Below are 27497 nucleotides of genomic sequence, written 5' to 3' on the forward strand. Positions count from 1 at the left end.
TCAATTTTAGACCCTGTAAAAAGAACCTATGCAGACCCTTCTGACCTCAAATTGAAACACAGACAAACAAGACATCACTGGAGTTACTGAGTTTATTTACTTAGAAATAAAAAGGAAAAAAACAACCCGAGTTTGGTATGAGTATTACAAAAAAGGAAATGGGCAAAAGATGACAGTATCAAGTCATCTCTACATTTAGACTCTGGGAAAAACAGCAAGTTCATAACTTCAAGAAACAATTCAACTTTGCAAACAACTTGATGAAAGGCGGATATATAAGGCAATAAAAAGTCTTGAATCCCAACCGTCTCCATAACAAGCACAAGCAATTTGGGGAAGGATTCCTAATCCACCTCCTCAATGGTGGGGCCAGACCCAGAGCCACCCTTGGGAGCCTGAGCCCCAAAGCCACCAGCCCCGGGGCCACCCGCCCCCTGGTACAGTCCAGTGATGATAGGGTTACACACCTGCTCCAACTCCTTCCTCTTGTGCTCAAACTCGTCCTTTTCGGCCAAAGTGTTGGCGTCCAGCCAGGAAATCACCTCCTGGCATTTGTCCAGCACCTTCTTCTTGTCCGCCTCGCTGATCTTGCCCTTGAGCCCCTCATCCTCCACTGCGCTCTTCATGTTGAACGCGTACGACTCCAGGGCATTCTTGGCAGACACCCTCTCGCGCTGGACCTCGTCCTCGGCTTTGTACTTCTCCGCCTCCTGCACCATGCGCTCGATCTCCTCCTTGCTCAGGCGGCCCTTGTCGTTGGTGATGGTGATCTTGTTGGCCTTGCCCGTGCTCTTGTCGGTGGCCGTGACGTTCAGGATGCCATTGGCGTCGATGTCAAAGGTCACCTCGATCTGGGGTACTCCCCTGGGGGCCGGTGGGATGCCACTCAGCTCGAAGCGCCCCAGCAGGTTGTTGTCCCGCGTCATGGCCCTCTCGCCCTCGTATACCTGGATCAGCACCCCGGGCTGGTTATCCGAGTACGTGGTGAAGATCTGCGTCTGCTTGGTGGGGATGGTGGAGTTGCGCTTGATCAGGGCAGTCATCACGCCCCCAGCCGTCTCCAGCCCCAGCGACAGGGGAGCCACGTCCAGCAGCAGCAGGTCCTGCACGTTCTCAGACTTGTCCCCCATCAGGATGGCCGCCTGCACAGCCGCCCCGTAGGCCACCGCTTCATCGGGGTTGATGCTCTTGTTGAGGTCGCGCCCGTTGAAGAAGTCCTGCAGCAGCTTCTGCACCTTCGGGATGCGGGTGGAGCCGCCCACCAGGACCAGGTCGTGGATCTGGGCCTTGTCCAGCTTCGCGTCGCGCAGGGCCTTCTCCACGGGCTCCAGGGTGCTGCGGAACAGGTCCGAGCACAGCTCCTCGAACCTCGCTCTGGTGATGGACGTGTAGAAGTCGATGCCCTCGAACAGGGAGTCGATCTCCAGGCTGGCCTGGGTGCTGGACGACAGGGTCCTCTTGGCCCTCTCGCAGGCGGTGCGCAGCCGCCTCACGGCTCGCTTGTTCTGGCTGATGTCCTTCTTGTGTTTCCTCTTGAACTCCTCCACGAAGTGGTTCACCAGCCTGTTGTCAAAGTCCTCCCCACCCAGGTGGGTGTCTCCGGCCGTGGCCTTCACCTCGAAGATGCCGTCGTCGATCGTCAGGATGGACACGTCGAAGGTGCCCCCGCCCAGATCAAAGATGAGCACGTTGCGCTCCCCCTTGCCCGTCCTGTCCAGCCCGTAGGCGATGGCGGCGGCCGTGGGCTCGTTGATGATCCTCAGCACGTTCAGCCCCGCGATCACGCCCGCGTCCTTGGTGGCCTGGCGCTGCGAGTCGTTGAAGTAGGCCGGCACGGTGATCACCGCGTTGGTCACCGGGTAGCCCAGGTACGCCTCGGCGATCTCCTTCATCTTCGTCAGCACCATGGAAGAGATCTCCTCCGGGTAGAACGCCTTGGTCTCCCCCTTGTAGCTCACCTGCACCTTGGGCTTGTCCCCGTCGTTGATCACCCGGAAAGGCCAGTGCTTCATGTCCGACTGCACCACCGGGTCGCCGAACTTGCGGCCGATCAGCCGCTTCGCGTCAAACACGGTGTTCTGCGGGTTCAGCGCCACCTGGTTCTTGGCCGCATCCCCGATCAGCCGCTCGGTGTCCGTGAAGGCCACGTAGCTGGGGGTGGTGCGGTTGCCCTGGTCGTTGGCGATGATCTCCACCTTGCCGTGCTGGAACACCCCCACGCACGAGTAGGTGGTGCCCAGGTCGATGCCGATGGCCGTGCTCTTAGCCATGCCGGTGCTCTCCTCTCTCGCCTGGAGCTGAAGCGCTGGCCTGAAAACGGCGGACGAGTTCCGCGACGAGGAGCTGGATTCTCTCTGAAGCCCGAAGCTGAAGGCGCACTATCGCCCCTGCTTGTCCTCGGAGGCAGTGGCTCTGCGGAAGCTGCGCTCACGGACAAACCGCAAAAGCTGTCACCTCTCTGCAGGCTCGCTGTTTCTCCAAGGCCGGCGGCTCTGTGTTTATAATTCTTCATCCAGCCCCTCCTTTTCCCTCCTCAGCCAATCACCGAGCTCGGCGGAGCTGCCAGGTCGGGAATTTTCCAGGGGTTTCTCCTCGCGCCCCGCCCCCAGGCTTTCTGGAACCAATCAGCATCTTGGGTGCCGCTCCTCCCAGAACTCTCCAGACTCCTCTGGGGCTTGCTGGGCTGGCACAGCCTCCGGGACTGGGGTTCGCTGGGAGGGTCGGAGTTGGGGCATCTGGGATAGGGAGCGGGTGGGCGGGGCGGCATCTGGGGGTGGGGGGCGGGCTGGGCGGTAGTGTTGACATTACGAAAGTGGGGCGGGGACGTTGACGCCTCTCCCCCTCAGTCGCGTTACAATGGACATGCTACCCCTGACCTCATGGGCTAGAATGGAAGCAGGATGGTGGGACCGGAGCCGGCTCAAAGTTGTAGGGCGGGGAGGGAGGGGGTGGGGGGACACCGGCTGCGCAGTTTCCATGTTGAGGGAGCTCTCAATCAGAGGGTTCTAATCCGAACATTACCAAACTGGATCGAAGGCGGAGGGACACGAGGTAGGTCAGGAGAGCAGGAGAGCTCTCATTTGAATGGGAGCTGGTAGGTCCTTATTTGAGAGAGTGCTGCAAGGGTCTCTAGTTTGTTTAAGTGTAAGGTATGGGGGCATTGGTCACCGTGGGAAGGGGAATCCTTTGAGGAGCTCCAGGGTAGCTGGGATTGGTCAGAGCCTTTCACTGTATCCAGATAACAGTTTTATCCTGCAGAAAGGGAAAGATACTTCTTTTTTTCTTTCTTTCTTTAAAGCTTGGCACCTGAGCTAACATCTGTTACCAATCTTCCAGTTTTTTTTTCTTCTTCGCCCCAAAGCTCCCCAGGACATAGTTGTATATTTTAGTTGTAGGTCCTCTGGCTCTGCTATGTGGGAGCCATCTCAGCACCGCCTGATGAGCGGTGCTGGGTCCCCACTCAGGATTTGAAGCAGCGGAACCTGAGCTGCGGAGGCGATGCCCACGAACTTAACCGCTCAGCCATGGGGCTGGCCCAGAAAGATAGTGCTTGCAGCGTTCCACCTCACCTGAGAAAACTTGTGAGCGTTTGATTGGGTTCCTAGCAGACCTCTTTAGACTGGTCCAAATTTATTCCCACAGATCCCTAGTAGAGAGGGTAAAGGAGCCCAGAAAGGCAGCTTAACTCAAGTGCGGAGATTAATGTCTATGAGGAGAGCAGAACGTAAAATAATTTTAGTTCAGCAGGAGACAGGTACGATCTCAGAATAAAATATATCACAGACATAGGAACAGGACAGTTGAGTAGGCCCTGTGAGAAATCAAAAACAGTGTACCCCCATGCCTCCCACTTCCTTCCAGTTGGCTAAGACTACTTTTGTCTAGCTTGTCCAAAAAGCTCTCTGCAATGAAAGCAGGGTCTGGAAGAGATATTTGTATACCCAAAAGATTCCTGTAGACTGAATTCATGGCAGTGTTATTCACAGTAGCCATAAGATGGAATCAACCCACGTGTCCACGGAGAGAATGAGTGAATAAACCAATGTGGTATATACATATAATGAACATCATTCAGCCTTAAAGAGGAAAGAAAGTCTGACACGTGCTGTAACAGATGAACTTTGAGGATATTATGCTAAGTGAAGTAAACTAGTCACACAAAGAAAAATGGTATATAATTCCACTAATGTGAGGTACGTAGAGTAGTGAATTCATAGAGACAAAGTAGAATGGCAGTTGCCAGGGACTGGATGGATGGGGAATGAGGAGTTGTTTAATGAGTATAGAATTTCAGTTTTGCATAAAAAGAGTTCTGGAGATTGGTTGGACAACAATGTGAATGAACTTAGTACTGAACAGTACTATTAAAAATGTTTAAGAGGGTAAATTTCATGTGTATTTTACCACAATTAAAAGTAAGAAATAAATAAAGTTTAAAAAGCCGTCTGCCAAAAGTTTTTCTCATTCTTTCTCCTCAGGCCTCGGAAAACCATGGCTGCTGCTAAGGGAATGGCCATTGGCATTGACCTGGGCACCACCTACTCGTGCGTGGGGGTGTTCCAGCACGGCAAGGTGGAGATCATCGCCAACGACCAGGGCAACCGCACCACTCCCAGCTACGTGGCCTTCACGGACACCGAGCGGCTCATTGGGGATGCAGCCAAGAACCAGGTAGCCATGAATCCCCAGAACACTGTCTTTGATGCCAAACGTCTGATCGGCAGGAAATTTAATGATCCTGTAGTGCAATCAGACATGAAACTTTGGCCTTTTCAAGTAATCAATGACGAAGGCAAGCCCAAGGTAATGGTGTCCTACAAAGGGGAGAAAAAAGCTTTCTACCCTGAAGAAATTTCTTCTATGGTGCTGACTAAGATGAAGGAGACTGCTGAGGCTTTTTTGGGCCACCCTGTCACCAATGCTGTGATCACTGTGCCAGCTTATTTCAATGACTCTCAACGCCAGGCCACCAAGGATGCAGGTGTGATTGCGGGTCTCAATGTGCTAAGAATTATCAACGAACCCACAGCTGCTGCCATTGCCTATGGCTTAGATAAAGCAGGTCAGGGAGAGAGACATGTTCTGATCTTTGATCTGGGTGGAGGCACATTTGATGTGTCCGTCCTGACCATAGATGATGGGATTTTTGAGGTAAAGGCCACAGCTGGGGACACCCACCTGGGTGGAGAGGACTTTGACAACAGGCTTGTGAGCCACTTTGTGGAAGAGTTCAAGAGGAAACACAAGAAGGACATCAGTCAGAACAAGCGGGCTGTGAGGCGGCTGCGCACCGCCTGCGAGAGGGCCAAGAGGACGCTGTCATCCAGCACCCAGGCCAACTTGGAAATTGATTCACTTTTTGAAGGCATCGACTTCTACACGTCCATCACCAGAGCCCGGTTTGAAGAGTTGTGTGCAGACCTGTTTAGGAGCACTCTGGAGCCTGTGGAGAAGGCTCTTCGTGATGCGAAGATGGATAAGGCTAAAATCCATGACATTGTTTTAGTAGGGGGCTCCACCCGTATCCCTAAAGTTCAGAGGCTGCTGCAGGACTACTTTAACGGCCGTGATCTCAACAAGAGCATCAACCCCGATGAGGCGGTGGCCTATGGGGCTGCAGTACAGGCAGCCATTTTGATGGGCGACAAGTCTGAAAAGGTACAGGACCTGCTTTTGTTGGATGTGGCTCCCCTGTCCCTAGGGTTGGAGACGGCGGGGGGCGTGATGACTGTCCTGATCAAGCGCAACTCCACCATCCCCACCAAGCAGACGCAGATCTTTACCACCTACTCAGATAACCAGCCAGGGGTATTGATCCAGGTCTACGAGGGTGAGAGGGCCATGACGCGGGACAACAACCTGCTGGGACGCTTTGATCTGACTGGAATCCCCCCTGCACCCAGAGGAGTTCCTCAGATCGAGGTGACCTTTGACATCGACGCCAATGGTATTCTTAATGTAACAGCCATGGATAAGAGCACAGGCAAGGCCAACAAGATCACCATCACCAATGACAAGGGCCGCCTCAGCAAAGAGGAGATTGAGCGCATGGTTCTGGAGGCTGAGAAATATAAAGCTGAAGATGAGGCCCAGAGAGAGAAAATCTCTGCAAAAAATGCCTTAGAATCCTATGCTTTTAACATGAAGAGTGCTGTGAGTGATGAAGGCTTGAAGGGCAAGATTAGTGAGTCTGATAAAAAGAAAATACTGACTAAATGCAATGAGGTCCTCTCATGGCTGGAGGCCAATCAACTGGCTGAGAAAGATGAGTATGATCATAAGAGAAAGGAACTCGAGAAAGTGTGTAACCCAATTATCACAAAACTCTACCAGGGAGGATGTGCCGGGCCTGCCTGTGGAAGAGGGTATACGCCTGGAAGGGCTGCCACAGGCCCCACCATCGAAGAAGTAGATTAATCTTTCATCTGGAGCTGGAGGGGGCCTTAAGATGAATTTTGTTCTCCTCATCTTCAAACATTGTTATGATTCTTGAGTTGACTGGACCTGAACCTGTTACCATCTCTTTGGGATTCTGATGGAGGTGTCTCATATATCAACTTTTCACACTCCAACTTTCAGCTCCAAACTAGGCCCCTCTTCGAACCATTGATGAATTTGAATGTCTGTTATTTATTTCTGGCCTCCCCAACTTTCTTCTTCCTGTGTGGATGGTTATGTGTCACTCAGTAAATTTGTTCCTAAAGCACATTGCTTCTGGCATCTTTAGACTGTGCGTGTATTTTGAAAAGTAAGGAAGAGCAGAGTTTCTAGAGAGAGCATGTGTGGTCTGATTATGAGCTAATTGTGAATGATTAAAGCTGGTAAGGGCAAAGTATTTGAATATTCATGAGCTTATTATTTCAAGCAGGAAAATAACATCACCATCAGGCACCTTTAGCCTCAGCTAGAGAAGTTGCTAACTAATTACTGCTTATATTCAGTGATAGACTGGTTTAAGTGCTAAGGGTTCGGCTGGCCGGGCAAAGTCCTACTCATTGTCCTGATATCACTTATAGGTGGGGTCTGGGAGATCCAGCACCTGTGCACTTAGAGTCCATTATTATACACCCTTTACATGCAGAAAACATTTCTACAACAAACTCCTGACAAACGGGTACTTTTATTCAAGATGAGAAATGGAGGATTTAGTACAGTCTTACTTCTTGAAAACATGTTCTCACCTATTACATAATATTTCATGTTTGTAAAAGCCTTGGGGACATGAGTATAGAAATATATGTAAGTGTGCATTTGTGTCCCTTTGTGTTTTAGGGGGCATAAGTGCAATGTTAGAATGGGTATTTCTATCCCTGAGCCGGTCTCTGTGTTTGGTTTTACTCAGTCCTTTACAGGACAGTGCTAGGCAAAAGTGTAGAAGAAATGTGGACTGAGGTTGGGTCCTTGGGAGAGAGATGTTTATTGGGAACCCCTTATAAAATCAAGATTTGTGCTCAGGCTCCTAATCTCAAGGAATCCTTAACATTTTTTTTTTTTACTTTTTATCAACGTGTAACATATATACAAAAGTGTATAAATCATATGAGTTTTCACAAACTCCCCAACAGTTTTCAATGGCAAGTGCCCATAGGTGAGCAAATCACGCTGTGGCCTGTACTGTTATAGACAAGAACAAAGCCTCTGGGAGGCAACCACCCTCTCCAACGCTCGGGCAGGAGCTCGGGCTCGCGCCTGCGCGGTAGGAGCCCACCGCTTCGGGAGGAAGTCACAAGGCAGGAAGTCCCGCCCCATTCCCGGCCTCAGCGTCCCCCCGGCCCTATCCCGCCCGCTCCCCCGAGCCGCGAGCTAGCCGCGCGCTCTCCTTCGTTCCTCGGAGCTTTGCAGGGCGCTCCCCGCTGCGCCAGCGCGTCCCCGCCCCGCCCCACGCGCGGGCTCGCGCTCCGGTTCCCGCCCGGCCTCCCGCCCGTGGCACCCGGCTCTCGCCTCCCGGTGCGGCCGGCAGCGCGCGGGTGAACACCATGGTAGGTGCCGTGACGTCATAAGGGGGCGCCCTCGGGAGCGCGGGCGGTTCGGACGGTCTGGGGCGCAGTGGGGGTCCCGGCTTTGTCCCTCTGGGCCGGAGTTGGGCCCTGGAGTTCTCCCTCCATCCTTGGTTCCTGCGCCTCAAATTCTTTTGAGCAAATGGGATTTTTTTCCCCTTATGAGGAGAAAAAGAGAGTCGGCGGGGACAGTGGAGGAGGGAAAAGCTAGACCTCTAGGAGCGGTTCCCTGACGGAGACCAGGCTTGGGAGGTGCGGGTGGGATACTTTCTACAGTTCCCTGGGAGGAGTGGACAGGACACCAGGAGAGGGGGTGGATGGAGAGACGGCCCGGAGAGCCCGAGGGGTGCCGGGCAGAGCCTCCCTCTGGGGCTTTATGTCGGGCTCGGTGAAGTGTGCAGAATCATCTGGGCTCCAGCCGTTGATCCCCGTCACTGAGTATTCTTTCCTGTGAAGTTTTGAGAACTGCCAGAGATGTGGCGGGATCCCACTACCGGTATTTGGTAATACTGGCGGGGACGCTCCTCTGTACCACGTCCCTTCCCACATGATGGTTCCCCCCTCTCTCCCACCAGCTCTTCTATTCCTTTTTCAAGTCCCTTGTGGGCAAGGATGTGGTCGTGGAACTCAAGAACGACCTGAGGTAGGTACCTATTCCAGCAAATCTATAGCGGGTGGATGTGTCCAGGACTCTAGCACCTCTTTAACTTGACAAATATTTGAGAATTAGGGAAGGTGAGAGATACGGAAGAAATAAATGAATTGTGCGTTACGCTTAGAGATTAGCTGGGGAGTTGTATCTTGTATTGGAAAACAATACAAAGAAATATATAAAGAATAAGTGCTAGAGAGAGGTTAGAAGGTGGAGGCAGCAGTAATAATTTTCTGCAAAACGAACATATTTTTATTTTTTCTAATTAAATTATGTACTCCTTTGACCCAACTTCTAGAAATTTAAGAATTAGTTCCACAAGTAGAGATATATGTACAAAGAGGTCTGTAGTTTTGTGATAGCCAAAAAATGGAAACAAATAGCCATCAATAGGGAATGGGTTAATTAAATTGTGGTACTGTGCTTCCATATTATACAGCTGTCACATGGGAAAGAGACGCGTTGATATGGACAGCTGTTGCAGAATAGTACATGTGGCATAATCTCCCTTTGGAAAGAAAATGTAAAGGGTAAACGCATGACCAATGCAGTCCCTTCTGTCTGTATTGCTTTTACATTCCCTACCTCTTCGTATCATTAGCTCCTAATCATCTTCAGGAGTTGGAGTAAATGCTATATCCTTGGGGCTGGCCTCGTGGCATAGTGGTTAAGTTCATGCGCTCTGCTTCGGCAGCCCAGGGTTCTCAGGTTTGGATCCCAGGCGTGGACCTAGCATCACTTGTCAAGCCACGTTGTGGCGTCATCTTACATAAAACAGAGGAAGATTGGCACAGGTATTAACTAAGGGCTAATCTTCCTGACACAGAAAAAAATGCTGTATCCTTGGAGTGACTTTTCCTAGTCCTTGTCATCAAGTAGACCTCTCTATCATAAAGTCTTATTTTCTTCCTAGTGGATACTTCTCAGATTGTGATTTCATAGAAATATATTTCCTGTTTATGGCCTGTCCTTCAGGGCCAGGACCATGTTTAAGCTTACCGTTGTGTACCTCAGTCTAGCATAGGCCTGGTGTATAGTAGGTACTTAATAAATGTATGCTGAAAGAAAGAAAAATAGCTAACATTTGAGAACCTCCTGTCAACTAAGCACTATTCTGAGTACTTTATTAACTCATTTAATTCTCATAACTCCCCTACATGACATATACTATCGGTGCTGTTTTATACATGGGGAAGCTGAAGCTTAGATAGGTTAAAAGACTTGCTCAAGTCTACACAACTAGTAAATGACAGCCAGAACTGAAATCCAATTCTGTCTGCCGCCACCCCACCTTTTTTTAAATTAAAACTGGAGTAGTATTCTCTATGCAGTTGTGAAACTTGCTCTTCACTTAACAGTATGTTCTGGATATTTTCTGTCAATAAAGTTTATTTTTAACATTCTTAGTGTCTGAATGACATTTTTATTAGCTAGCTGAAACTAATTTAACCAAGATCTTGCTATTGGACACTTAGGCTGTTTTCACTTCTTTGCTTTTACAAAAGTTGCTGCCCTGAACGTCCTCATGCGTACATCTTTGTACACATCTGATTGTTTCTTTAGAAAAAAATCCTTTAAAATGAAATATTCATTTAAAATATTGATACTTAGTATCTGGTTGTCCAAACTTTCTAGAATTTGAATCAATGTATTCTCTCCTTAACAGTGTCTCATTTCTTTGGGAGATAATTTCTTAGTGAGGGAAACATCGACATGGCAGAGAATGGTGAGGGGAGCGACTTGCCTTTTAGATCAGAGATTTCCATCTGCAGCACTGGCAATGCATATAGTATTGATGGCATATAGATTAGGGCCATATCTAGTGACAGATGTGGAAGCCAGAACCAGCCCTAGGCAATTCTGTAAATTGACTTGTTTTTGATTTTCCTCTTTTCTCCTTCCTGGAAGCCACCATACGGAAAGAATAACTGTTTTGTTATAGCTCCAGGTCCTAAAGCGAGGACTTACAGGGTCCGGAAGCAGTCCATTGGTTTGGGAGAAAAGCTCTTTCTCTCATGCTTGTTGTCACACCAGTTTTGTGCCAAATATCTCATTCTTAAAGGACTGAATGAAATGACACCACCTTACGCAATTCCTGAAAGTTACTTCACTGCTGCACGGTGTGGTAGGGTGCTGTCAGGTTTCTCAGCAGCCAGGGATATGGTGAAACCAGCACTGAGGCAGTAGGTCTCAGACACTGGATTTCAAAGACTTAGAGTTTTACAAAAATTAGGGTCCAACAGCTAACTTCGAACTTTATCTTTGGCAAGATAAAGACATTTTTAAAATTGCCGTTTATTATAGTCATTCCATTAAAAAAATTTTTTTAATACCATAAAGATAGGAAGGATAATTAAAGAGCAGTTATTCTTAGGAAAAAAACTCTTGACAGCCTTTAGCACATTACATACACACTCAACACACACAATACTAGCCTGTTAACTATTTTTGTCATGGACTCAAACCTTTGAGCACACATCAGTGTTTGAGAACCATGGCTCAAAAGAACTTAGAATCTGGTCATGACATGCAGGACGGTTAGGATGAGGACGGCCAGGTTGGAGGCTGGCCTGGATTGAGATGTAATAAGACCTTGGTTTGTAGAAGTCAAACTAAAAAGGGAAACAATTATTAGAAAGATATCAGCATATGGGGGATTCATGGGAAGTGCAGCTCAGAGGGTTTGAGTTGTAGGACTTAGTGTTGAAGCCATTGACAGAAATTAAAGAAGTTGGGGGGCAGAGGTAGCATGGCTTGGAACACTGGTGTTTTGATAGTATTCCTTATTAACATTTCAGGGGGCTCAAGGATTGGGGAAGGGAGAGGATGTCCCTTGTGCCTTCATCATCAAGAACAATGCTAGCTACTGTATGTGTGTTACATATGGGGCACTGGTTCCAAGGCAATAAATGTTTGAAAATAGCTGATGGTCTGCAAGTCAGATAGACCTGGACTCAAGTCCCTGTTTATTTCTTCTAAACTTGGACAAATTACACAACCTCTCTGAGCCCCTGGATGGTAATAGCTACTTTGTAAAGTAGCTAAAAGATTATAAAGTGCCTGTAAAAGTTAGAAGTTCTGTGTGGAATAAAGATAGAATACAGGTCTAGCCATAGCAGTTTCATGGTGGCTGTGAGGAGTGGGTTGGTCTAGGGAGAGGAGATGTGAGGTCTAAAGTAACGCGGCACTCTGGAAGCAGTCTTTCCTGCTTCAGGGCTTCGGAGTGCCCCCTTTTGGTTTCATTGGCCTCCGCAAGTCCTTGACTTCCCCCAGCTGTGTTCCTATCCCTGCTTTGAAGCCACCTCTATGTTGACTTTGAAGTAAACTAATTTGACTTTTCCCTCCCTCTGCCCCGACAGCATCTGTGGCACCCTCCATTCTGTGGATCAGGTGAGACATAGACGGGGCCCTGAACCAGGTCTTGGGGAAGGAGAGGGTTGGGTGATTGCATCTTGTCTGTAGGTCTAGTGATGGTGTTCTTTTTTTTTAGTATCTCAACATCAAACTAACTGACATCAGTGTCACAGACCCTGAGAAATACCCTCACATGGTAAGTTGGGGGGCTAGGGTGGAGAGGAGGAAACAGCTTTAAAGGCAGAAGGCTCCTGGGTGGACAGAGGACATTTTTAAGGATGTTTTCACATTTGTCTCTCTTTGTCTAGTTATCAGTGAAGAACTGCTTCATCCGGGGCTCAGTGGTCCGCTATGTGCAGTTGCCAGCAGATGAGGTCGACACACAGTTGCTACAGGATGCAGCAAGGAAGGAGGCCCTACAGCAGAAACAGTGATGGCTCCTCCTCCTCGCTCCCCCTTCCATTGGTGGCCCTTAACCTCAAGTCACAGCCCAGGACCCCTCCCTCCCATACTTGAGATGTTATTTTTGTTTTGTTTTTAATAGACTTTTTTTTTTAAGGGATGAGTGGATGAGAAGAATACTGGGGAGCAGCTATCCTCTGTTGAGAAGGGGGGCATAAGTAGGCTGGGGAACTGCAAAGCCTTCCCTCTCCCCAGCACCTGCCTTTCTCACTTCTTCCCTGGAGATGGTGGGAGAAGCTCCTAGATCTCTCCAGGATAGCATGTGATTCATTTTGGGGATGGAAGTAATCTGTCCCGCATCGGGAATAAAATTTATGATGCAAATTTGAGTTCTGGTTCTGCGTGTGTTTTGGGATGGAGGCTGGAGGGTGGGAAAGGGCTGGGGAATTCACCCAAACCCTGTTACTTTCCATTACCCCAGCCAAGAATCCAACCGATCCCAGCATTATCTGCCACTACTGTCCTTGGTATAAACCATGTAATTACCTCGACTAGACTACACCGTGTTTCCTGAACATGCCTCTACCTACATGGCTTTTTGCTTACACTGTACCTACAACGAGGGCTTCCATCTCTGTTCTTCCATTAACTGACGATGTTATGAGATACCAACATGTATTTGATGCTGCCGGATTTCTTCCTCAACCCAGCCAAACCAGTACACTGAATATCTATAGCAGATAGACACAAGTGACAATTTTTATTGTGGAGAGTCATGACTGGGAATTAACTGTTCATTCACTCGTTCAGCAAACAGGAGTTCCCACTGCAGATGAGAGTTTTCAGCATTAAGGGCCCTTGGAAGCCATCCGGCCCGCCTCCCTCCTCTCAACCGGGAGGAAACGAGGCGCAGGGAGGAGCGGCAAGCCCAGAGCCTTGGCGAAAAGGAGCCTCCCGGCCCGCGTCCGGCAGCATCCTCCGGGGCCGGTTCCTGAGCTGCCCACTGGGCGCCGCCCTCCCGCCCGGCCGGCCCGAGGCCCCGCGTGGGCTGCCCGCGGCGGAGCCTGACGGGAGCGCTGTCCCGGGCGCCCTCCTTCCCGTGCCCGCGCCCCGCTTCCTTCCCGGTGCGTGCGGCCGCGGCGGGCGGGCGGCGCCGCCTGGGACGGTGTCGGGCAGGAGCGGGCCGAGCGCGCACACGCAGGCGGGGCTCGGCCGCCCGCGCCAGGACCCGCGGGCCCGGAAGCGCTCGCTGTCACAAAGGGGGAACACGTGGGCGCCGACGGCCGGGCGGCTGTCGCAGGGAGCTAGGGTTGCCCGGAGAACCACCGCCCACCGTCCCGGCCCGCCCGACTCCTCGGCCCCGGCCGCTAGGCCGGTCCAGCTTTGGCCGGCGCCCGGCTCAGTCTGACCACCTCCCTCCAGTACGTACCTGCGGCCCGAACCCGCGTCCCGCCGGACGCCGAGGAGCCCCTCCTAGCCTCCCACATTCCCGAGGACCTGCGATCATGGGGAGTCTTCACGGTCACTGTCACTACAAGAGCCGGGCCCTCGGCTCTTGAGGCCCGATCAGAACCCCAGTCCTGGGGGCCTCGGGCGCCTGCGGTAGAGGAGCCCCCATGAGTGTCCCCTCTCTACTCAAATAGGACCCCTCTGGGTCCCTCAGTCTTCCCCTGTCTCTCTTTGTCCCTAGGTTTTTTTCCACCTCGTCTGAGCCCCTGCATAACTATGTCCATCCTCTACGTCTCCCCTCACCCGGATGCCTTCCCCAGCCTCCGAGCCCTCATAGCTGCGCGCTACGGGGAGGCTGGGGAGGGTCCGGGATGGGGAGGAGCCCACCCCCGCATCTGTCTCCAGCCGCCCCCGACCAGCAGGACTCCCTTTCCCCCACCCCGCCTGCCCGCCCTAGAGCAGGGGCCCGGTGGGCTCTGGGTGTGGGGGGCCACAGCTGTGGCCCAGCTGCTGTGGCCAGCAGGCCTGGGGGGCCCTGGGGGTAGCCGGGCAGCCGTCCTTGTCCAACAGTGGGTCAGTTACTCCGACACGGAGCTAATACCAGCTGCATGTGGGGCAACGCTGCCAGCCTTGGGACTCCGAAGCTCCGCCCAGGACCCCCAGGTGAGTAGGGAGAAGAGGAGGGGGAAATTTAGAAGAAGGAAGCAGGGATTGGAATGGATAATGACACAGGAAGATAGCCTGTCAGATGTGGAAAAGATCCATCAAATCCCAGATAGCCTCCTGGTATGGTAACCTTGGGCGGGTTTCTGCCTCTGAGCCTTAGTCTTCCTATGTCTATGAGAACGAAAGTTTTCATGTTGAGGACGTTAAAAGATATGTGCAGAGAACAGCCTAGTGCCAGGAGCTTTAAAGTCTCTGAGTAGAAGTTTGATGAGTCTGAAACTGTGAGGATAGCGATTACTGTGAATTGTGGGAAAGACTGGCTGAAGAAGAGATGAGAGAGGCAGGTAGGGTGGGGAGAGATGACAGTTGCTGGGAAGAGATGAAAGAGATGAAATGAGGATTCTGGCAAGTAAGAGAAAGGAGAGATAACCACAGCAGACTGTAACTGAGTCCTTCCAGAGTGGGGCTGTGCCTTAGGGACTTTATAACACTGCCTCCTTGTAGAGTATGGAGCACACGTGGATACTTAGTATTTCTTGAGTGAATGAATGAATGTGTGACATAGACCCTGGCTTGCTCCCTCATGTCCTGATTACCCTATCTAAAATAGAGGCCCCCCCGTGTAGAATTCCCAGTCCCCCTGGTTAATTTTTCTTCTCAGCACTTGAGGAGAAAAATAGTCATGCGTTCTATATCTGCTCATTTATTGCCTCTCCCATTAGACAGTAAACTCCACCAGGTCAGGGGCTCCATCTGTTCAAGTTATCTCCTCATTCCTTAGAGAAGAGCCTGGCATGTAGTAGGTGCTTAATAAATATTTGTTGAAGCAATTACAGTGTTGCCTCATGTAATCTTTACTCTAACTTCCTGTGTTTAATATATTGCATCTGACATATAATAAAGAGTTCAGTAGGAATTTAATGAAGGAATAGGAAGTATTTTTATTAGGACCATTTCAGTGAAGAAGAAACTAGACTCTTTCAGAGGTACTGATTTGTGGAGTGGAAGGAGGCCAAATGGATTGGTGGGGGAGGGGATTGAGGTCGACCAAACCTTGTCTCATACCCCTTCCCCTTCCTGCTAGGCTGCACTGGGGGCTCTGGGCAGGGCCCTGAGCCCCTTGGAAGAGTGGCTTCGGCTGCACACCTACCTGGCTGGGGAGGCCCCCACTCTGGCTGACCTGGCGGCTGTCACAGCCTTGCTGCTGCCTTTCCGATATGTGAGTGACTGGGGCCTGGGGAAGAATGAGGCAGCTCTCTCAGACCTCACTGTGGGGTGACTAAGGATAGTTATTTCTTTTCCCCATCCCAGGTCCTGGACCCCTCTGCCCGCCGGGTCTGGGGTAATGTGACTCGCTGGTTTACCACATGTGTCCAGCAGCCAGAATTCCGGGCTGTGCTGGGAGAGGTGGTTCTGTACTCAGGGGCTAGGCCTCCTTCCCAACAGCCAGGTGAGGAAGGGTGGTAGGTAGGAGGGGAGGAGTTCCCTCTGGGGCCTTCCATGCAGCTCACTTTCTTTTTTCTCTTAGGAATGGCAGAATCACTGGCACAGGGGCCTGTGGGAGGGTGAGGTGGGAGGTCGGCATGGCAGAGCCCTTGGGCAGCTGAAATAGCCCATCTGGGACATAGTAGCACCGTTCACAGAGGGCTAAGCCCAGCGGGCCACGTCTCCATTTCTGTGCCTCTCTCTAGGCCCTGAGGTCCCTGCACCCACAAAAACAGCTGCTCAACTCAAGAAAGAGGCAAAGAAACGGGAGAAGCTAGAGAAATTCCAACAGAAGCAGAAGATCCAACAGCAGCAGCCGCCCCCAGGGGAGGTGAGAGGCTAGGGGTGGAGCTGGGCAGAAGCTTGGTGCCATGGTGGGGTGGCTGATATTCGGGCCTGTATCCTTTCCCTCCCAAGCAGAAGAAACCAAAACCAGAGAAGAGGGAGAAACGAGATCCTGGGGTTATTACCTATGACCTCCCAACCCCACCTGGGGAAAAGAAAGGTACTAGGATGGGGAAGGGACCCCCCACTCTTCATCCTCCTCAGCTGCTGCTGCTTCTGTTTTTACCCCTTCTTGCTCTGTCTTGCTCCCACTACTTTGCTTGGTGAGGATTTGCGGAGGCCCAGGTCCTTCTCTGCTGGCCCATCATCCCCTTCCCAGCTGCTCCTAGCCTCAGCACCGACCCTTCCCTTCCTCTCCCCCAGATGTCAGTGGCACCATGCCTGACTCCTACAGCCCTCAGTATGTGGAGGCTGCCTGGTACCCTTGGTGGGAGCAGCAGGGCTTCTTCAAGCCGGAGTACGGGGTGAGTGGGCACTGCTGCCCAAGCCTGGAGGGGATGGGGCGGGGAAGGACAGGGCTGAAGGATACATTGCCCTGGAGGGGCCTGGGAGAGGTGACATGAAGCCTTAGCTTGAGCCCATCCTTTCTCCCCACCAGCGTTCCAGTGTGTCAGCACCAAATCCCCGGGGCATCTTCATGATGTGCATCCCACCCCCCAACGTGACAGGCTCCCTGCACCTGGGCCACGCGCTCACCAATGCCATCCAGGACTCCCTGACCCGATGGTGAGCTCCTGTCCTCCCCTCCACTGGTTATGTCTGCCCTCTCTGGCTCTCCACTCGTGTTCCTTTCTTTGCTGACTGGGGCCCTCCATCCTCTCCTTCCCTAATGGCCCTCAGCTCTGCCCCCTGGTGGTGGTATACTTCTCTCCATCATTTCCCTCTGATCACTTAGCATCCTGCCCTAGGCAAATAACCAACATCCCCACGTGCAGACTCTCTTCTCTTGCTACTAAAAATAACATTATTTTGAATTTAACAAGAAGTATGTCAATATATTCTTGTAAAAATTTAAAGCTTCAGATTTCCTGACCACACCCTCCAGACTTACTCCCTCTCAAGAATTAGCCGTTGTTACCACTTTGATGTAGCTCTTTCCTATTTACTTACATGTACATGCACCCGTAGAAACTTATAGTTTTCCTTTTAGGCGGGCTTTTCCTTTTTTTTTTTCTTTTTAAAGATTTTATTTTTTTCCTTTTTCTCCCCAAAGCTCCCCGGTACATAGTTGTATATTCTTCGTTGTGGGTCCTTCTAGTTGTGACATGTGGGATGCTGCCTCAGCGTGGCTTGATGAGCAGTGCCATGTCCGCGCCCAGGATTCAAACCAACGAAATACTGGGCCGCCTGCAGCGGAGCGCATGAACTTAACCACTCGGCCACGGGGCCAGCCCCTGTGCAGGCTTTTCTTTTCTATTCTTTAACATAAAGGGCTCAAACCAAACGTTAGTCTACAACTTTCTTCTTACACTTAGTTTATCTTAGAGACCTTCCCTTATCTTTATTCATAGACTGACTTCATGCTCTTTCGTTGCTCCGCAGTATTCCGTAGCGTGACTGGACCATAATAGAGTGACTTTTTTATTAATGGTTGTTCCTAATTTTTCTCTGTAGAAAACCTTGCTGGAATGCGCAGTCTTATACATGCTTTCTCAAGCACATGTGAAGAGTTCTCTGGTGTAGCTACCAGGAAGTGAAACTGCTCCATCGCAGGGGCATGGCTATATTAAGTACGAATAGAAGCTGCCAAGTGGCCCTCCGAAACAGCCTTACTGATTTACACCTCCGAGACTTGCCCGTGAGGGTACTCATTTCCTCATGCCCTTGCCGACCCTGGACATCATCGCTCTTCCTTTGCCAGTCGGCTTAGCAGTGAGCCTGTGCCTCTCCCTGTTTCTTGGCCAGTCAGGTTTCCCCTTATATAAACTGCACTTATCTTTAGCCCATTGTTCTATTGATTCTTTGTTGTTTTTTTCCTTCATTGGTTTACTGGGAGATTCTTTCCATATTCCAGGTATTGATTTTTTCGTTTGGTGTATATATTGTAAATGTTTTCTCCTGTTCTAGCACATGCTTCCCGTCAACCCTGTTAATATTTTAATTAGTTAACAGCTACAAAGTCTACTATTCCAGGTGATAAATGCCTTTTAAAAAGTATTTTAAAACAACTTTTTATCTTTGGAGACCACGGTCTATTTATTATCTTTAAATTTTGAGAAGTTTTTCTGGTGACCTACTTATTAAATTAATTTAGTCAAAAAGTATTTATTGGACATCACTATGTGCCAGCTCTGCTCTGGGCACCGGAGATACAATGTCAGATTTAGCATTTTGCAAGGGAATTGAGAGCTAGAAAAACAGAGTTGTATTAAATATCTACACCATATAATGGCCAAGTTATTTACATAACACTTCTTACAAAGCTCTTAAAGTAGCAATATTTTTTCTGATGGACATGGTTTAAATAAAATGTTAGAAACTCCCACTTCTTAAATGGAATAGGTTTATATCAACATTGTAGAAGCAAAAATACCACGTGACAAACAGCCTTGAATATCTCCACCAACGAAACATTATAAAAATGAAATTAAAGAGAGTTGTATAACTATATTTTTCCCTTTTTATTCCTAGAGGAGAGAATAGGGTATTTTTCTACGAACATCCATGATATTTTATTGATTTATTTTTTGCCAAGTTAATCTGAGCCCCAAGAGATACTTTTTAAGGAAACACTATTTTTATCTTCATTTCTCATGCTTTACGTCTTTAATAATAATATCTAACAATATCTTGGAATTCATAAAATATGTTCATATAAGCAACATTTCTGAGTATCTATTATCTGCAAGAGAACGGAGTTGCTACAGTCCTTGTCCCCAAGGAGATCTGAACACAGTGGGGATAAACAGACTTATAAAGTAATGAATGTAATACACTTTGATGAGTCATTGAAAATAGCGTATGAATGCAGTGTTATTGTGTTTCTATAGTAATTTCCTCTCCCTGCCTTTAATGTGCCTAGTGATTCTAAAAGGTCACCACAAGGTTCACTAGCGTTTAATGCTTTCTGTACCACATCAAATAGAGCTTAAGAGTAAACTGCATGTACTTCTACCAGAGAGTGGGGGGTGGAGACCCACGATGTTACTCTCACTTTCTCTAATTCATCTCCTCATTAATTCCCTAAAACATTTCTAGCTTGCAATCATTTTCTCCAAAACAGTCTATCACTTGTTATTAACTTCAGAGGATTTGTTGTTCTGGGGTTTTGTTTTGATCTAGTCAGTTTACCAACATTCTTTGTGATTTTATCTGTTCTGTCTAGATAAGGAAGGCTTCTCCTACCTCAAAGTTACAAACATGTTCACCTGTGTTGTTTTTTCTTTTTTTTGGAAACTGTCATTTTCTGATGCTTTTCTCATTGTTTTGTTTTCTTATTTTGAGTTCTTTAATCTGACTAAAGTTTATTTCTGTGAATATGGGGAAGTAGAGGGATTTTTCCCTACTAATTAGCTAGTTGTCCCAAACAAATTTGTTGAATAGTTTGTCCTTCCCCTACTGATAAGGAAATGCCATCTTTCACAGCAACTAAATCTGCTTGGATCTGTTTCCAGTGGCTGGTTTGTTTCCCCAGTCTGTAACTTTGTTCCCATACAGTAACTTCCTGTTTTAACAGTCCTAACTTTCTCCTGTGTTCCATCTAATTGGGCAAGAGGCTCCTCTTTGTTCTTCTCTTGCCAAATTGCCTAGACTGTCCTTACTTATTTCCTCTCCCTGACTATAATTTTAGAATCAGGAGGGTCCCTCCCCACTGCCCCTTTTTTTCCTGAGTCCATTGACTCCCTGTCTAGAAGCCCCTTCTTCCTTTGGTGCCAGGCTCTACCTGCCTGCTCACCTCTGGTCCTCCATGCTCCTCCTACAGGCACCGAATGCGGGGAGAGACCACCCTGTGGAACCCCGGCTGTGACCATGCGGGCATTGCCACTCAGGTGGTGGTGGAGAAGAAACTCTGGCGCGAGCAGGGGCTGAGCCGGCACCAACTGGGCCGAGAGGCCTTTCTCCGGGAGGTCTGGAAGTGGAAAGAGGAGTGAGTGTGCAGCCGCCCTGTGGGCATCGTAGCCCTGGCTCCCTGTCCCCTGTCCAGATAAGACCTCTGTCACCTGCGATCCTGGCTGCAGGGTCAGACCCCCTTACAGAGATTTGGTTGGCTCTGGGGCCCAGGTCAATTTCAGAGGGATGAGTGATCCCTACGCTGCCCCATGAGCCACCCAATGTCTCCCCCTAGCCCAGGCCTGCATGCTGATCTTGGCCTGTCTGTCCACTTCCAGGAAAGGTGACCGGATTTACCACCAGCTGAAGAAGCTCGGCAGCTCCTTGGACTGGAATCGAGCCTGTTTCACCATGGACCCTGTGAGCAGGAGGGTCTCAGGGCTGGGCAGGAGTGGGAGGCTCCCCAAGTGGCTCCCCCGCAGAAGAGAGTACACGTGCCGTGGCTCTCCCCAAGAGGCGAGCCCATTCAGAGGACACCACTAAGGTCTTGGCTGTAAATGCCACTTCTCGCCCCACGTCACAGTGCCACTCCAGGAGCTCAGATTCTTCCAGGCAGCACATGATGGGGCCTCACCCTCCCTGGGAGCCTGAGCTCCTAGGATTCTCTGCACCAGCACTTGTCCACACCGAAATAGCTTCCCCGCCATCTCCAGCCTCATCAGGCTTGTTGCCTGCCGTTGTGTTCCCATTGTCCCCTCTCCTCCTCAAGAAAAGTACTTCCCCCCTCCAGCCCTCAAAGGGGTCAGTGTGCTGGGTGGTGGGACTTTGGACAGGCCGGGTCTCACTGTACCCTCCTGCCTTAGTGAGTCTGCCTGGGCCCCTAGGCCCATCTCTGATTTCCCCCTGCTCCCCCTAGAAACTGTCAGCAGCCGTGACAGAGGCCTTTGTCCGGCTCCACGAGGAAGGAGTCATCTACCGCAGTACCCGCCTTGTCAACTGGTCCTGCACCCTCAACTCCGCCATCTCCGACATTGAGGTATGCCCCCTGCCCAGGCTCCCTCCATCTCTACCGCAGCCCCATCCCCTGGGCCGCCTCTCTTAATACCCATCTCACAGGTGGATAAGAAGGAGCTGACAGGTCGCACCCTGCTCTCCGTGCCTGGCTACAAGGAGAAGGTGGAGTTTGGGGTCCTTGTCTCCTTTGCCTACAAGGTCCAAGGCTCAGGTAGGAGCCAGGGCAACCGGACTCTGGGCTGGGTGGGTTAGGGGTGGGAAGGGGCCAGCCCCATGACCACAAGGCCTCCTGTCACCCCAGATAGTGACGAAGAGGTGGTGGTGGCGACAACTCGGATTGAGACAATGCTGGGAGATGTGGCTGTAGCTGTCCATCCCAAAGATCCCAGATACCAGGTATGGTGAGGGTGCTGCCCACAGTTGGGGGACGAATACTGGCTGAAAAGGAGCTCCCATACTATTTGTGAGGGTGGGATGGGGACTGAGTCCCTCTGGCTGAGGGGAGAGAATCGGATTAGAAACTCATCTTTGGGCTCTTTTCTGGCCCTGAATATGGAATTTGGGTGTTGGGACAGTCACGGTCTGGGGTTGGGGGGAGTTGGGCCCAGCCTGTCACGCATTTTTAACATCTCCCTCTGTCCCCAGCACCTGAAGGGGAAGAGTGTGATCCACCCATTCCTGTCCCGGAGCCTCCCCATTGTCTTCGATGATTTTGTGGACATGGAGTTTGGCACAGGTGAGCAAGGGACTGGCCTTGGGGAGAGGAAGGAGCCCATGAGGCACACCCAGCCGTCCATCTTCCCTCTCAAAGAAAATATGCTTCGCCTGAACAGGCAGGGCTTGGGCTGGTTCTTGGGATGTATTGGGGAAGTAGGGGACAGGGGTGGTGTGGGAGCCACATCCTTCAGCAAAAGGGGATGCATGTGGGAAGGGAATCCACTGAGTCCCTCGTGACCCTAGCACCCCCATGTGCACCCCAGGTGCGGTGAAGATCACCCCTGCACATGACCAGAATGACTATGAGGTTGGGCAGCGGCATGGGCTGGAAGCCATCAGCATCATGGACTCCCGAGGGGCCCTTGTCAACGTGCCCCCACCTTTCCTGGTGAGACTGCCTGCAGCGTGGGGGCCGGGCCTAGAGACAACGGGGTTCCTAGGCATGGCCATAATGAGGCCTGTCTCTCACCCAGGGCTTGCCCAGGTTTGAGGCCAGGAAGGCAGTGCTGGCGGCGCTGAAGGAGCAGGGGCTGTTCCGTGACATCAAGGACAACCCCATGGTGGTGCCACTTTGCAAGTGAGGGGACGTGGTCAAGGAAGCAGGGAGGGGAGGGCTCCTCAGGGTGCTCCCCACCCAGCCTCCTCACTCACATGTACCTGTAGCCGGTCCAAGGACGTGGTGGAGCCTCTGCTGCGGCCGCAGTGGTACGTGCGCTGTGGGGAGATGGCCCAGGCTGCCAGTGCTGCTGTGACTCGGGGCGACCTCCGCATCCTGCCTGAGGCCCATCAACGGACGTGGCACGCCTGGATGGACAACATCCGGTGCGACAAGCGCCTCGATGTGGGGAGGGTGACTGGGCAAGGGGCTGAGCCTGGCACAGGCCAGGGCACCTCCCTCCCCTTGCTGATTCCCTCCCTTTCCCCTCGCCATTTGCAGGGACTGGTGCATCTCACGGCAGCTGTGGTGGGGCCATCGCATCCCAGCCTACTTCATCACTGTCAATGACCCAGCTGTACCCCCAGGGGAGGTGAGAGCTGGGCCAGAGCTGGATACAGGCACATCTGGGGGAGCTTGGTTGGGGGAGGGGTCAGGGCAAGGCAGAGGCATCCCCTTGGGTACTCACTCCACCTGTGGCAGGACCCTGATGGGCGGTACTGGGTGAGTGGGCGCAGCGAGGCCGAGGCCTTCGAGAAGGCAGCCAAGGAGTTTGGAGTGTCCCCCGACAAGATCAGTCTCCAGCAAGGCAAGGCGGGGCTTGGGGTGGGAGGGCAAAGGTAGGGCTCTGATCCTCACCTCCTGGCTCTGACCTCTGACCTTTGGCCTCCCTTAGATGAGGACGTATTGGACACCTGGTTCTCTTCGGGCCTCTTCCCCTTCTCCATCCTGGGCTGGCCCAACCAGGTATGTCCCTAAGGCCAGCCCAGGTCGGGTGGGGTCTTGGAGGTGGGTGCGTGGCTCCCCATCATGCTCTGCTCTGCCCCTAGTCAGAAGATCTGAGTGTGTTCTACCCGGGGACGCTGCTGGAGACCGGCCATGACATCCTCTTCTTCTGGGTGGCCAGGATGGTGATGCTCGGCCTGAAGCTCACTGGCAGGCTGCCCTTCAGAGAGGTGTGAAGCCTGCTGAGACCCCCTCCCACAGTCCCCACTGCACCTGTCCTCCTGTGCCACAGCTGAGGCTCAGCATGGGTGGGGCACAAGGCAGGGCCTAAGGACAGCTGTGGGCAGGTTGGACCATGGGGCTTGTGGGGGCACAAAGCCAGCCTAGGCTCTGCTCACTGATTCTGTGTCCTGCATTCCCAGAGGAGGGAGTGCCTGTGAGTCTCATAAAGGCACTGAATGGGCTGGCAGGGACACTAAGGGGCCTGAGGTTCAGAGTGGAGCAGACCAGATGCAGGGCCTTTGGGGTCTAGGTGCAGAGATGCATCCTCATGGGTCTTCCCTTCACCTGCCTCACAGGTGTACCTCCACGCCATCGTGCGAGATGCCCACGGCCGGAAGATGAGCAAGTCTCTAGGCAATGTCATCGACCCTCTGGACGTTATCCATGGAGTCTCCCTGCAGGTGGGGCTGGGCGCTGGGCCAGGTGGGGAAGGGCTGTGGGGCTGTGGGGCTGTGGCCACAGCCCCTGACCACACTCCCCCTCCCCCTCAGGGCCTTCACGACCAGTTACTGAACAGCAACCTGGATCCCAGCGAGGTGGAGAAGGCTAAAGAAGGGCAGGTACAGAGGGTGAGCCTGGGGCAGGAGGGTGGGCAGAGGTGGGTAAGGCTGGCTCCGGACGCCCCCTGACTCCTCCCCACAGAAGGCCGACTTCCCAGCGGGCATTCCCGAGTGTGGCACTGACGCGCTCCGGTTTGGGCTGTGCGCCTACACATCCCAGGGTATGGCCCCCAAAACCTCTCTCAGCCGCATCCTTCCTCCTCCTCTGAGGCCCACCCCTCTCCTTGTCCGCCCTGGGCGTGGGAGGGAGGGAGAATAGCCAGGACTCACACTCCACCCCAACCCAGGTCGTGACATCAACCTGGATGTGAACCGGATATTAGGATACCGCCACTTCTGCAACAAGCTCTGGAACGCCACCAAGTTTGCCCTCCGTGGCCTTGGGAAGGGTTTTGTGCCCTCACCCACCTCTGAGGTGAGGGCCTGGTAGGCAGCGAAGTGGCCAGCAGCCACACAGGCTGCAGCCCTGCCACTCCAGCTTCAAGCACGGCCCATGCTGTGTCAGGACTGTAGCCACAGAGTTAAGAAGCCCAGCCCTGGCCCCCAAGGAGCCTCCCTGTAGCTGGGTGGACAGATGGATTCAGGGACAGATGGTTACAGGGAAAGCCCAGGGCGTTGGGTCCTCTCTCAAGGTGGCGGGGAGCCTGTCCCATCTCCCCCAGATACTGGGCACATGGTGGTTGCTCCTGGAACGCCAATTTGCCCATGGTTCCTTCCCCTGTGGGGTTCTGGCCCCCTCCCCTTGGGCATATGGTAGCCCCCTGGCTGATATGCCCCTTTCTCCCAAGCCTGGAGGCCACGAGAGCCTGGTGGACCGCTGGATCCGCAGCCGGCTGACTGAGGCCGTGAGGCTCAGCAACCAAGGTTTCCAGGCCTACGACTTCCCAGCTATCACCACCGCCCAGTACAGCTTCTGGCTGTATGAGCTCTGTGATGTCTACCTGGTAAGGAGGAGCCAAGTGGGGCAGGGGACAGCAGAGCCCTGGGCCTTGCTTTGCCAGTGGTTGGCCATGAGACCTGAGCCAACCTGTCCCCCTCCCAGTCCTCACATGTGCAGCGAGGGCTGCAGGCTAGACCCTTTCCAGCCCTGAGCCCTATGCCTCCCTGTCCCCTAGGAGTGCCTGAAGCCTGTGCTGAATGGAGTGGACCAGGTGGCAGCTGAGTGTGCCCGTCAGACCCTCTACACCTGTCTAGACGTTGGCCTGAGGCTGCTCTCACCCTTCATGCCCTTCGTGACCGAGGAGCTGTTCCAGAGGCTGCCCCGGCGGACGCCACAAGCTCCCCCTAGCCTCTGCATTACCCCCTACCCAGAGCCCTCCGAGGTATGGGGTGTGGCCTGGAGGGGGGCTCAGGCCTGTCCCCCAGCCTTCTTCACCACCTCCTCTGCCCCACAGTGCTCCTGGAAAGACCCTGAGGCGGAAGCTGCCATGGAGCTGGCCCTGAGCATCACTCGAGCTGTGCGCTCCCTGCGTGCTGACTACAACCTCACCCGGATCTGGCCTGACTGTGAGCCTCAGGCCCCCATGTTTACCCTGTCCCACTGTCCCTGAGCCCACTCGGGGACCAGTATCCAGCATGGCTGCCTTGTCTCCTGTCTCCTTGGGGCCGGGTTTCACCTTCCTCCCTTTTCTGGCAGGTTTCCTGGAAGTGACTGATGAGGCCACAGGCGCCCTCGCGTCAGCGGTGTCAGGCTATGTGCAGGCACTAGCCAGCGCGGGTGTGGTGGCTGTCCTGGCTCTGGGGGCTCCTGCACCCCATGGCTGTGCTGTGGCCGTGGCCTCTGACCGCTGCTCCGTTCACCTGCAGCTTCAGGGGCTGGTGGACCCGGCCCGGGAGCTGGGCAAGCTGCAGGCCAAGCGAGGTGAGGCGCAGCGGCAGGCCCAGCGTCTGCGGGAGCGCCGTGCCGCCTCGGGCTACCCTGTCAAGGTGCCCCTCAAAGTCCAGGAGGCAGATGAAGCCAAGGTGTGTGGTGTGGTTGGGCATTTCCTTCCCCATCTCCCACACCATCCCCTCCCTCCATCATCAAACCCCACTCCTGCAGCTGCACTCTGTCCAGGCCCCTTGAGCAAGTGGAACCTATGATTCCTCCTCTTGCACATGAGGAACAGCTGGGAGGCAGAGGCACTGCCCAGGGTTATGCAGCAAGTTGAAGATGGAGGCAGACCAAGAACTAGGTATCCTGCCTCCCAGCCAGACCTCTCATACCCACCCAGTGCCTGGAACACGGCATCCCACTCTCATGGGGCTGGGCTCAGGACCGTATATAGTTAGAAGCCCACTGGGCTCACCTGGGGATCTGTCCAGGAAGGAGCAGTGGCGTAAACCACACAGACACAGAGGGAAACAGGAGTGGAGGCTAAGGGTTAACAGAGCCTTGGTGGCTGCGTGGGGTTGTCTCACTTGCTTCTCCCAGTAGCCCTCTCAGGGCAGGCAGCGTCACCATTGCCATTGACAAGTGAAGGCTAAGTGCCTCCCTAGAGCCTGCATTCCCAACGCTGTGCTCCACCACCCGGGTGGGGCTGGGCCGCTGGGTGGGGCGCATGGGCTCTGAGGCCCCTTTGTCCTTGAAAACTGACCACTCTGTGGGAAAAGGCAAGACCCAAGAGGCCAGTGATGGTGGACGAGAAGGGGGGGTGCTGGTGGGAAGGCTAGTGAGAATTAGGGGGCAACAGGCCAGCCAAGCACACATAGTCCCCGAATTACTCTCCCTGGCCATAGTCCTCACCCATCTTTCCAATTCTGACCCCTCTGCCATTGTGGGCATTTGGGGGGGTCTCCTCTCTTGGGCCTGGGTCCTCAGCACCCAACACTCCCTTCTTCTACCCCCAGCTGCAACAGACAGAAGCAGAGCTCAGGAAGGTGGACGAGGCCATTGCCCTATTTCAGAAGATGCTGTGATACACCCATCTCCAACCCTCATAACCCCCAGTGGTCCACCAGGGGGGTGGCAGCAATAAAATATTTTGCCACAAAACCATCTCTTGACTGTGTGGTGGAGCCAGGGAGGGGGTGTTGGCGCCTGGGTTCTTGAATCCTCAGAGGTGGCTGGTGTGAGTAATGGGAGAGCTGCAGGCTGGGCACCAGGCACCGGTCCCGGTGGGCAGAGAGGTGCATCTATCTGGGTCTGTCCCTGGCACTGAGCCAGGCCTGAGTCACGCTGCTCTCTCCCTTCCTCCTCTCGGCTCTTCTCAGCTCTTCTCCAC

At 52.5% G+C, this 27497-nt stretch overlaps 4 protein-coding genes across 5 annotated transcripts; 3 read left to right on the forward strand and 1 right to left on the reverse strand.

Moving 5' to 3' along the window:
- Window positions 1-74: 74 nt before the first annotated feature.
- On the reverse strand, window positions 75-2755 carry LOC123288213 (heat shock 70 kDa protein 1). Its single transcript, XM_044776290.2, has one exon. It carries the CDS (start codon window positions 2268-2270, stop codon window positions 345-347), a length of 1926 nt encoding a protein of 641 aa, XP_044632225.2. The 5' UTR covers window positions 2271-2755; the 3' UTR covers window positions 75-344.
- A 64-nt stretch (window positions 2756-2819) lies between these two features.
- On the forward strand, window positions 2820-6832 carry LOC106825061 (heat shock 70 kDa protein 1-like). The gene is made up of 2 exons (XM_014831659.3): window positions 2820-3051; window positions 4479-6832. Exon 2 carries the CDS (start codon window positions 4492-4494, stop codon window positions 6415-6417), a length of 1926 nt encoding a protein of 641 aa, XP_014687145.3. The 5' UTR covers window positions 2820-3051; window positions 4479-4491; the 3' UTR covers window positions 6418-6832.
- An 893-nt stretch (window positions 6833-7725) lies between these two features.
- On the forward strand, window positions 7726-12794 carry LSM2 (LSM2 homolog, U6 small nuclear RNA and mRNA degradation associated). The gene is made up of 5 exons (XM_014831657.3): window positions 7726-7979; window positions 8573-8640; window positions 12009-12039; window positions 12140-12199; window positions 12312-12794. Exons 1-5 carry the CDS (start codon window positions 7977-7979, stop codon window positions 12435-12437), a joined length of 288 nt encoding a protein of 95 aa, XP_014687143.1. The 5' UTR covers window positions 7726-7976; the 3' UTR covers window positions 12438-12794.
- Window positions 12795-13596: 802 nt separating this feature from the next.
- Window positions 13597-27271, forward strand: VARS1 (valyl-tRNA synthetase 1). 2 transcript variants are annotated; one of them, XM_014831633.3, is made up of 30 exons: window positions 13597-13826; window positions 14096-14517; window positions 15605-15739; window positions 15832-15970; window positions 16212-16336; window positions 16426-16510; window positions 16714-16814; window positions 16949-17076; window positions 20273-20437; window positions 20679-20760; window positions 21257-21376; window positions 21457-21565; window positions 21656-21750; window positions 22000-22090; window positions 22335-22459; window positions 22545-22648; window positions 22735-22893; window positions 23009-23099; window positions 23210-23315; window positions 23403-23473; window positions 23557-23682; window positions 24031-24135; window positions 24226-24294; window positions 24377-24455; window positions 24582-24709; window positions 25083-25238; window positions 25410-25616; window positions 25689-25800; window positions 25931-26256; window positions 27124-27271. In XM_014831633.3, the coding sequence occupies exons 2-30, from the start codon at window positions 14131-14133 to the stop codon at window positions 27190-27192; spliced, it is 3795 nt and encodes a 1264-aa protein (XP_014687119.3). In that variant the 5' UTR covers window positions 13597-13826; window positions 14096-14130; the 3' UTR covers window positions 27193-27271. The 2 variants fall into 2 exon arrangements, with proteins under 2 accessions (XP_014687119.3, XP_044632168.2); XM_044776233.2 differs by having other exon boundaries at window positions 13626-13826; window positions 16423-16510.
- The last annotated feature ends 226 nt before the right edge of the window (window positions 27272-27497 follow it).

Source organism: Equus asinus, chromosome 8, assembly GCF_041296235.1.
Source record: "Equus asinus isolate D_3611 breed Donkey chromosome 8, EquAss-T2T_v2, whole genome shotgun sequence".
NCBI lineage: Eukaryota > Metazoa > Chordata > Mammalia > Perissodactyla > Equidae > Equus > Equus asinus.

What these genes read in the sequence shown, in the direction of transcription:
- LSM2 (XM_014831657.3), top strand. An exon ending in GAACTCAAGAACGACCTGAG is followed by an intron (nt 8,641 to 12,008) that starts GTAGGTACCTAT and finishes CTGCCCCGACAG; the next exon opens with CATCTGTGGCACCCTCCATT. An exon ending in CTGAGAAATACCCTCACATG is followed by an intron (nt 12,200 to 12,311) that starts GTAAGTTGGGGG and finishes CTCTTTGTCTAG; the next exon opens with TTATCAGTGAAGAACTGCTT.
- LOC123288213 (XM_044776290.2), bottom strand. Translation starts at nt 2,270, where the DNA reads ATGGCTAAGAGCACGGCCATCGGCATCGACCTGGGCACCACCTACTCG.
- LOC106825061 (XM_014831659.3), top strand. Translation starts at nt 4,492, where the DNA reads ATGGCTGCTGCTAAGGGAATGGCCATTGGCATTGACCTGGGCACCACC.
- VARS1 (XM_044776233.2), top strand. Translation starts at nt 14,131, where the DNA reads ATGTCCATCCTCTACGTCTCCCCTCACCCGGATGCCTTCCCCAGCCTC. An exon ending in TCCTGGGCTGGCCCAACCAG is followed by an intron (nt 23,474 to 23,556) that starts GTATGTCCCTAA and finishes CTCTGCCCCTAG; the next exon opens with TCAGAAGATCTGAGTGTGTT. An exon ending in TGCCCTCACCCACCTCTGAG is followed by an intron (nt 24,710 to 25,082) that starts GTGAGGGCCTGG and finishes CTTTCTCCCAAG; the next exon opens with CCTGGAGGCCACGAGAGCCT.